Raw genomic sequence first — 10,236 nt, forward strand, 5'->3', positions numbered from 1 at the left:
GGAGTTATAAACAGCAACACTCCAAAGTGAGTGCTGCCAATCACCATGAGGTGAAGGTTGGAGTATTCAGGGGGTGGAAAGGTGTACTGAGCCCTTGGCTCTACAATGTGCATGCTCTCTCCAGATCGGGCCCCCCAATCTTCTTCTCAACAGGCCCCAGGGGCAGGAGGATTCTGCCTTTGCAGTAGACGCACATTCATTTAAAATCTATTGCCATGCGAGCCCACATGGCAATAAAAGCCACCAACCAATCATAGGCTGGCAGCTGACGTCTGTGTGCACGTCACCGGTGTATGACATAATTGTCATTCGCTGGCAAGTACTCACTTCAAATGGACGATGACGTTGGACCGCAGCCAGGTAAGGAGACAGTTTTTTTTATGGAAAGCGGCAAGCCGCGATATTTTTGGGTGGCAGGATGTAGACATATGGATAATGTGTCTCCATCCTGCCCCATCTGTCTCCATCTTGCCTCATGATTCTGCACCATGTGACAAGGTGTAGGATCATAGGGCAGGATGGAGACAGATGGGGCAGGAACATGGGGCAGGAGGGAGCACCCATGGTGCAGAATCATGGGACAGATGAGGCAGATTAAAAAATCTTTTGGCCAATACAAAAGCTGCTGGCTATGAATGTAGTCTGGTAATGTTAACTGTTAATGTGTGATTTTTGAGAACGTGGTGCACAAGTGGAGTTTTTCCAAGAGTGGGTGGTGGAATTGTGAATGATTCGAGGGGTGGAGGAGGAGCTGGGGTGGAGCCTGGGTGGAGTCTCAAGGTGGCCCGAAAATTTGGCCAGTATTGGTCCCTGAAATTCCTGGTGGCAACCCTGTTTGTAAAGAAGAGAACAGAGGCTCTTGTCACCAGGCCCTCGTCTGTCTGTCTTCCACACAATTGCTCTGGGACTCATGTTCTTACATAGCACCCTCACTGTGGCTAACATTTTACAGGAGCCTTTTCTTTCTTTTTTTAATTTTTTATTTATTTTATTATCACATCATGTTCAGTAAATAAAGAGCCAGACATCATTATATAAGCCATCATTATTTAAACCGCTATAACTCTTCCTCCCTCCCCAACCTGGATCAGAAAAAAAAAGAGAGAGATACGATAAAAAAAGAAGGTGGGCGTAGATTCACCTCTGCCACCATGGCCAGGTTTATTCACACTCAGCCATTTTACCCCTATTCCTATATCAAGTTTGCACATAATCTGTTCTTTTATTCATCAGATTTTCCCGTTCCTTTATCGTTGGTACCATGCCGGAGGATCTGACCTTAGTTATTAATACCCTTGCTAGTAGTAATAACTTCAAAACCTACTTAATTACCAACCCAATTTACAATCTAAGAGCCCACTTGTAATTACATAGGGAGTAGAAAAATGTAATTTTCATACAAATAGTACAAGACAGGACTTGTAGTGAAAAGAAAAGATCTCAGAAATTATGGTGAGGTCTTGTGCTTTTTAGTAAATTAGCACTGTCTGCAGGATTATAACAGTTGCCAATGAGTCCGGCAGTAATACCATTAGCAATCAGTCACAGTTTTTTAATGCTGCAGACAACAAGCACTGTTTAGTCAAATGTTAAACAACAAGATTTTGTGTGTTAACCTGTGAGATCTTTTGTCCTGACTATAGGTCAGAGTCGTAAGAAACTAATAATTTTCCGTATCCACTCACATGTCATTTTTCGCCCATGTTTAAAGGGAACCTGTCACCAGATTTTCCCATATAAAATAGGGCCAGCACCTGTACACCCTCATATACAGCATTATAGAATGCTGTATAAAAGTCCCCATGGGCTCTCCCTAAAACAAAAAATAGCTTTTATTATATTCTCCTATTCGTCTCATAATCACAGGCACTTTTGCAGTGAGATCTGAACTAACACATTACAGCAGAGCTAATGCATTACAGCAAAACTACATTTTTTAAAACCGTTAGCTAATGGGGGTTACAAATCAAAAAGGAACTGTCTAGAAAAAAAACCAGAAAATTAGATATTAAGATAACTATTAACTTTTACTATGCCTAACTAACCTTCGTCAGCCTGCATAATTTTACAGGCTGCAGAGGTACAATTGTACCTTCATATATATTTTATTGAAATTTGACCAATATATTGTGGACCTAAACTGCAGAGATGTTACGAAAAAAAAAGTTATTGCAATTTTAAAACGGAATAGTTACAATTGTACCTACTCAGCCGGATGAAGGTTAATAAAACCAAAGACAAACAACTAACATTGTGCACATCTAAGGCTACTTTCACACTAGCGTTAACTGCAATACGTTAAAATGCGTCGTTTTGCAGAAAAAACGCATCCAGCAAAATATTTTGCTGGATGCGTTTTTTCCCCATAGACTTGTATTAGCGACGCATTGCGACGGATTTGCATACGTCGGTATACGTCTTTCGACGGATGCGTCGAAATTAGGCAACACGTCGTCTGGAAAAACGTAGATTGCAACGTTTTTTGGCTCCGACAAAAAAACGTGTCTCGGCGCATCCATCGGCATGCGTCTTTGGCTACAATGAAAGTCTATGAGCGACGGATGCGTCGAGACACGTCGTACGACGCAATGCAGCGCTGCAATACGTTTTTTTTCTACTGAGCATGCTCAGAAACAGGATTTTTTTAGCTAATTGGCCAGACATCCCCAAATAGACGGATCCGTCGAAATGCTGTATGCGTTGCATACATTTTGCACTTTTTTGACGCATCCGTTTTTTCAGCAAAAAGACGTTTTTGTGACGGTTTGCAGTTAACGCAAGTGTGAAAGTAGCCTAACTGTACTTTCTAAGTACATTCTGCAATACAGTTCACTAGACTCCGTACCTGCCTGCCAGCAGAGGCTGGCACCATAAACAGATATACGAGTGATGACGCCCCCGCTCCTCGATGACTGACCCTGAGTGTCCTAAATGTCCCTATGCTCATGAGTCACACAACCAGCAGGCTCTCCCGATGCACAGGACAAGGACAACAGGGTGCTTATACAAAGGTACAATATAAACAGGCAAGTGGCAGAGAGATATGCAGAGAAGAGTGAACTGATCAACGTCAATAGAATAGCATATAAATAGAAAATGATATCTTTATAAGTACCCCACTAAACTGTTCCCTGCTAGACCAAATCCTACCTGTCAGCGAAGGTTGGCACCCTACTTTTCAGCAGATAAGGCGCCTCTGCTCCATGACGACTGACCCTGGGAGTCCCTAGGATGAATGTACTTGCACCAGTATATTCGTTACTCGAGATTTCTCCAGCATGCTCGGGTGGTCTCTGAGTATTTCGGCGTGCTTGGAGATTTAGTTTATGTCAAATACATGTGGGGATTGCCTGTTTATTAGGGAATCCGCACATGTATTCAAGCTGTCTAGCAGCCGCAAATCATGCAGCTGCGTGGAAATAAACTAAATCTCCGAGTACGCCAAAATATTTGGAGACCACCCAAGCATGCTCGGAGAAACTCGAGCAACGAGCATACTCGCTCATCACTAGTGCCTAGTCGTGACGTGACCTTATTGGCAATTGTTAGAGATGGGATTTCTATTCCTACTCAGGCTTTCTCTGTCTTAGGTGCCCAAGCTATGAAGAGTAAAACAGCGAGTCACACTTCGTTGTCTATCTTCGTTGAGTATTTTCTTATATTTTATTCAGTTTAAGGAACAGAACAGAACAGAAATTAACCATTTAATCGTGAACTTCACGATGTTTAACAAGTGTCACCGTGTAGCCTTAGATTCATTTTCCAATCTGTTCTTGAATCGGAAATGAGAGAACTGGAAGGGGAATCAATGCACATACTTATGATTATAAAGCTTGCTTTGGGCAATCACACAAGCAGGAATATAATCTACAGCAAGAAAAACAGCACAAGAAAATGCAGACTGTTTAGGTTGGGTATTAGACGGAGCCATCATTTACGGTGCTGTACAGGAGGACATAAATGTGCAAGCAATTGCATTTGTACATGTGTGGTTTACACATGTCAGCAAGTTCTAGCAAGGATGAAGCCTACTGTATACATCAAAGTCTGTTTTTAATCATGAAACCCTGTTAACCCATTTTCTCCTCTAGAAAAAACTATTTTTGAAAATTATGTAATCGCTCATTAAACATCTGACATACGACAACTACCCAGTTATCCAGGCTCGTAAAGTATGTTGCATTAGTTGACTGAGGGAGAAAGGTGGACCCGGAGAGTCGGCGACCACAGGAAAATGCAGGAAAAAATTATATAAATGTGAATTTAAAACATTACAATTCCTCAAACCATTAAAACCAGGACATTAAAAACATGAAGGTAAAAAAAAGACACAGGGACTACCCATTTCGAGATCTGTGGCTCATTCATCTTGTTACTCGGGAACTGGCCTAATGTCTCCTTGCACCAAAATTTATGGAAAGTCCCACATCGGTGAGCTCGTATTGTTTCATTTTTGCTCCTACTTTGCATTAGTAACTGCACTCAGCCAATATTATTGTTTTGTATTCTGGTGGTTGTTCATTCTGGATCAGAAATGTACAACCTTTTGTGGTCTAGTTGCCATATTCTCATACTGAACATCTCCCATGGGCCACAATAGAAAAGGGATGAATCCAGCAGAGACAGTTATGGCATATCAAAAGTACATGTATAAGTCTTTGGTATTGCAAAGAAGCATATATCAAGACTAAGTGTGCATGTGATTCTCTCTAAGATAAAATATTGGACCTGTAGAAACAGATTTGCATTTCTAGATGGTTGATGGGCCACAGAGAAAGGCTTTGTATGGCCAATGTGGCCCACAGGCTGCAGGTTGTGCACCCTTGTTTTAGATGAACCACATGAACCCTTTTATGGACTTGGCCTTCAAAGTTTATGGAGAGCCATATAAAATGGCTAAAACTAGGAAGACAAGTACATTGATGTTTCATCTGAGTTTCATCTATTTCTATCTGATCCATTACTTAAGTTAATGGATAAAACAGTTCAGGCAGTCCACCTGAAAAGACAGATGAGAAAAAAACAGATATAACATGAATGACATTGGTAACACTCACATGGATGTGTAAATGCATCCTAATTATGTGTCATCAATCCCTCATTATTTTTAAGATCTCCTCTATGGCTGTGTTCATACATTGCAGTTTCCTTACATTATGGCAAAAACTGCATTTTGGCAGTAATGCAGCCTATGACATGTCAACATACCTTTACTGTCAGAGAATGCTTTCTCCTGTGTATGTGTGTCTCAACAAAAGTCAAGACTTCTAATAAGACATGGCCAAGACAGATTTTATTATTAAAAAATGACAGCAATCATAGATCTTAAAAATATGAAAGATGTAAACTCCGAAGGCCCCAACTCATCGATTGTGGGTTATTCTGATTTCTCTGTCTTGTTTTCTTATTTTTGCAGGGAGACATTTCACTGATGAATTTGGGACAGATTCATAGATGGGGAGGTTGCACATTCAGAGAAATGTATTGCAGTGCAATAGTTAATATGGCGCCCGTCGCAAACACTGAAGTCAGCCGCCGGCCTCCGAGAGATCGGTGGCCATTTCAATGTGACTGTCCCGCATCTGAATGGAGAGGGTGCCGGGAGCCCAGGTAGGTAAGCAAAACCTTTTTTTTTCTTTTTTTCTTTCCTTCTACAGTGGATGCAGTATGGTGCAGGCTCAGGACAAGGGGAATATACCGTATATGGGGTTCAGAACAAAGCACATATGGGTCCCAGGACAAGGAACATATGGTTCCAAGGGCAAGGGGTATATGGGGCTTAGGACAAGGAACATAGGGGGCCCAGGACAAGGGGTTTATGGGGCCCAGAACAAGGGGTAAATAGAGCCCAGGACAAGGGACATAGGGGACCCATGACAAGGGACATAGGGGGCCCAGGACAAGGGACATAAGGGGCCCAGGATAAGGGACATAGGGGCCCAGGACACGGGGCAAGGACAAGGAAAATAGGGACCCAAGATGGGGGAACATGGGGTCCATGGATGGTGGACATAGGGGCCAGGGCAGGGAACATAGGGACTCAAGATGGGGCAACATAGAGTCCCAGGATGGAGGGCACTATTAATTAAAGGGGCCTGGTTGAGGGACTTTATTACTGTTTGTAGGCCAAAATGAGGAAAATACATTAGCTTATGGTGGCAAGTGGGGGACAAAATTACTGTAGGGGCCAATAAGGGGACATTATTACTGCTGTAATATAATTTACTTTATAGAATACTGTTTTCCATGGGGGGAACAAAATGGAGCTCCTGTTACTGTGCAGGGCAGTCCTATGTCGTTTTTTTCTTCTGGCATAGTGTAAAAGTTGGGGAATTTACTCTAGAAGTAATCAGTTATTGATAACTGTGTGTTATTTTTTTGCAGAGACGAGTCCCAGTTGTAAGAAGTGATGGCAGTCTATTCCAGATGAAGAAGAAAAGCGAAGATGAAAGACTTCACCCAGTGTCGTCATTGGTAAGTCAGCGTATTAGCTGTACACTGACACTATACACTATATACTATATACAGAGCTCCGGTGTATAATGTAACTGGTGATCACTGTATTACTCATCCACTGACACTATATACAGAGCTCCTGTGTATAATGTCACTGGTGGTCGCTGTATTACCTGTACACTGACACTATATACAGAACTCCTGTGAATGGTGTCACTGGTGATCACTCTATTACTTATATACTATATATAGAGCTCCTGTGAATAATATAACCAGTGGTAATAACAGTGTTTTTCGAATTGTGGTTTTAATTAATGATCAATATTGTCCCTTGTATGTGGTATTATTTGGTAAGTATGTAATGGTATATATCGTCTGGACATGTTGTTGTGGTATTTATCCCTTTTATGTGGCATAATTCAGTCAAGATATGGTGGTAATATGTAGTTCATTCATAGTGTTGCGGTATTTCTCCCTTGTATGTGGTATTATTGGTCTTGCTATAGTGGATTGTATTGTATATGGAGGTCATTTGTTCTCTCTGATACTAATTAGGAGAAGATTCTTTATTTCCATTAGTGATTAAGTACTTGGAACAAGATGCACTTCCAGGGGGTCTCCAGTGAACAAGTAATCACCTCTCCACAGGATAAGTGAAAACTTATTGATTTGAGGGGGTCCGACTGCACGGACCCGCACTGATCAGCAGAATGTGGAGATTTTACCCCCATTAGATTAGAGCAGCATGCGAGACTTGACCACTGATCCATTCATTCCCTCAGTGGCTGTGCTTGTATTTTTCTGGAAGCCACAAAGAAAATGAATGGAGCTGTAGTCAGACATCCCATCTACCAATCCATTTTAAAATGAGGATAAAAGTGCCTTGTCAGGGATAAAAGTTCCCCATTCTTCCGATCGGTGCGGTTCCAATGGTGTGACACAAACTATCAATAAGTTATCACCCCAGTTATGGTGTGAGCACAGTAGAGGTGCAGGAGCCACTTGTGTTTTACAGTTGATGCTCCACTATAACTGGGATAACGGCTAACACATATTTGCATATAGCTGTAGGGTGGGACCTTTGGTCAATTCCATCTGTGGGCCACAGACACCCCAGTCAGACACTGGTTGCAAATGATGAATTAGCTGAAAACACCTACCAGCAAATACTAAAAGAAAAACATGTTCACATTGTTAAGAAAACTAAAAGTAACTAGGACAGAAAAAATATACATAAAATTGCACAATAGACATAATGAATTTGGCAGAAAAATAAGACACAAACCCCAAACTTGAAAAAAAAGGTGCAAAAAGAATGGTGTTGTATCGGTGCCAAAGAGTATTAGAAAGTAGAATATCATTTATACAATGAATAAATTATATTTCCATAAAACATCTTTGTTTAGAATAAAAATGGAAAAAAACTAACTGAATATGTTTTGCAGTGAAATCGATTTGAAATGACAACCCAAAATTGATCTGGTCGTCAAAGAGGTCGTCTTCTCAAGATGCTCAGTATGCATAATATATTTTGGATTGAGGTGTAGAAATACCGTAATGTCTATATATTAGGAACGTGATTAAAAATATGTTTCTCTCATTGCTGGTGATGAATCCTGTGAGAGTTTGAACATCCCCATATGCATTAGATCAATTTCAAATATTTCCAAATATTTAAAATGATGTCCCCTCTCTATCAATAGCAGATGTTGGGAGAAAGAAGAGACGAGATGCTGGATTTCATTTTGGACATAACGGATCCTTATTTCCCCCAACAATCAATTGTCCAGGGTCTCCATACACATTAGTCTGTCGGCCAAACCTAGTTTAATGGGTATGAGGGCCTGTAGTTGGTCCTGAAGATGTTTCAGATCATTTCCCCCTAATTATGTTTTGTTAATAAGGGATTAAAGTTAATATATCACATCTGCTCGAACAGGACCTTTGTGTAAAACAATTTCCGTTAACCTGTTGTATGACTAAAACAATGATTGGAGCACAACTCTAAAATCCATCTGTGCTGGGTTTTAGTAGTCCTTTTAAAAAAAAATTCATGTGAGAAAAATGTGATTTGCCACATATGCTCAGATCAGACATCTCAGCTTCTGTAAGGAATTAGGAGCTACAGTAGGTTTCCAGTAATAATCTCAATGTCTTGGTTGCGTTTAATCGCTTATCTGGTTTTAAACCCTATTTTACTCCACATTTATGTTAGATTTCTACTTGCTTGTGTTCGGACTTGCTCAGATAACAGTATTAAACATTTGTTTGGTGTCTGAGTGTAAAGTGGAGAGCACACATACAGCACATGAACCAATGCTATCACTAGAGTTGTTCAAATGGAAGTTTTTTCACATGGACCGAACATCCGTGTGAAAAAAATTGTCAAATGCTCTAGTGTGTTCTGTATTCTTGAGGAAACTCGCATATACAAATGTATGAAAAAAATATGGATCCCATATGGATATTTTCCAATTATTAACATAGGAAGCTGTATTTGATCACATACATTTTAAACTGTTGATGTATAAATACAGACATCACACGGATACAAATTAACAGACAGACCGATGACAATACGGATGAACATTAGAAAATTTTTTAGACGCGTGTCTGAAGCCAGGCCATAAGAGCACTTACCCCATTTTTATCAAAGGCTCTGAACATGTGCTCTACATAGTCTGCTGCTTCTTGATTGTCTGTCACTCCAAAGAAACGCTTAAATTCATGCATAAAAAGTGTCCCACTAGGACATTCTACGACAAACTTCTTATACCATTCCTGGAGCTCCGCCACATCTATTTCCACCCGGTCAGACTCCTCACTGAGGTGCTGCCCCATCTTCAGAAATTCAGCACTTACACTTCTCAGTCTATCTATCCTTCTTCACTGAATGACCCTGTGACCTTATGTTTGTCTTCAAAAATGAGCCAATTTTAATATGCGTCCACCCATACAACTTTGTTGCCCGGCCTCCACAATCCACATTCCAAGTGTTTATTTCTTGTGGAATAGTGAAAAAAAAGAGAATAAAGGTCCAATTGTTCTTTTCCTCAATTTCCAAGAAAAAATGCTTAGATGAACACCAGCTTTCTCATTCTGTGTATGTCAAAAGATTTCTGTAAAGTAAGATGAAAAGTGTCCTGAAGATACCCAGTTTCTTTAGAGTTCGTTTTTCTTACGTCGGATTGGATTTTGAAGATGTACATACAATCCACACATATTTAATACGTCCACCTGGTAGTGTGTTTCTTGACACATCCCTTGTCATTCATCTATAATAATAGATGACTATAAAAACAGAAATCCAAGGAGAAACTAAATTGTGTCACTGTTAGAAATCAGAAATTGTGGTTAGCCTGCTGTGTGCCTTTCAGTAGTTATGTTCCTATTCCCAGATAATACTCTGATCTGCAGAGGAGACAATGGAGGGGGCTGACTCCATTAGACTAAATACAACATGTGTTGTCAGATAGGGATAAGAAGATCTAAGATCATTAGAAGATTCTCGTAAGGACTTAGATGTCTCATGTCTTGCCTTTGTTAAAGGTACAGAACAGCCTGCAAGTGGCTACACTGCTCTGCACGTATAATAGGAAGTATGCTTACAGAATTTCTTTATGTAATATAGTGTGTAGAGTGCAGAGGAGAAGACATGACATGATATGATTGAATAGTAACACCAGAAGGAGGTCCCTACATGACTGTTACCATGGGACCAACCCCCTCATGTAAACCTATTGAGATTTCTCCTAAACCTAAAGTTGGCCTTATACATTA

General features: G+C 40.5%; 1 protein-coding gene across 1 annotated transcript in view; it reads right to left on the bottom strand.

Moving 5' to 3' along the window:
* The window catches only part of GUCA1B (guanylate cyclase activator 1B), a 54,816-nt gene extending 44,974 nt beyond the window's left edge, over nt 1-9,842 (bottom strand). Inside the window, exon 1 of the mRNA XM_069756156.1 lies at nt 9,097-9,842. Within this exon, the coding sequence (XP_069612257.1) occupies nt 9,097-9,297 (201 nt within the window). The 5' untranslated portion in view covers nt 9,298-9,842. The remainder of the gene's footprint in view (nt 1-9,096) is intronic.
* Nucleotides 9,843-10,236: the final 394 nt, after the last annotated feature.

This window comes from Ranitomeya imitator, chromosome 3 (genome assembly GCF_032444005.1).
Source record: "Ranitomeya imitator isolate aRanImi1 chromosome 3, aRanImi1.pri, whole genome shotgun sequence".
Lineage (NCBI taxonomy): Eukaryota > Metazoa > Chordata > Amphibia > Anura > Dendrobatidae > Ranitomeya > Ranitomeya imitator.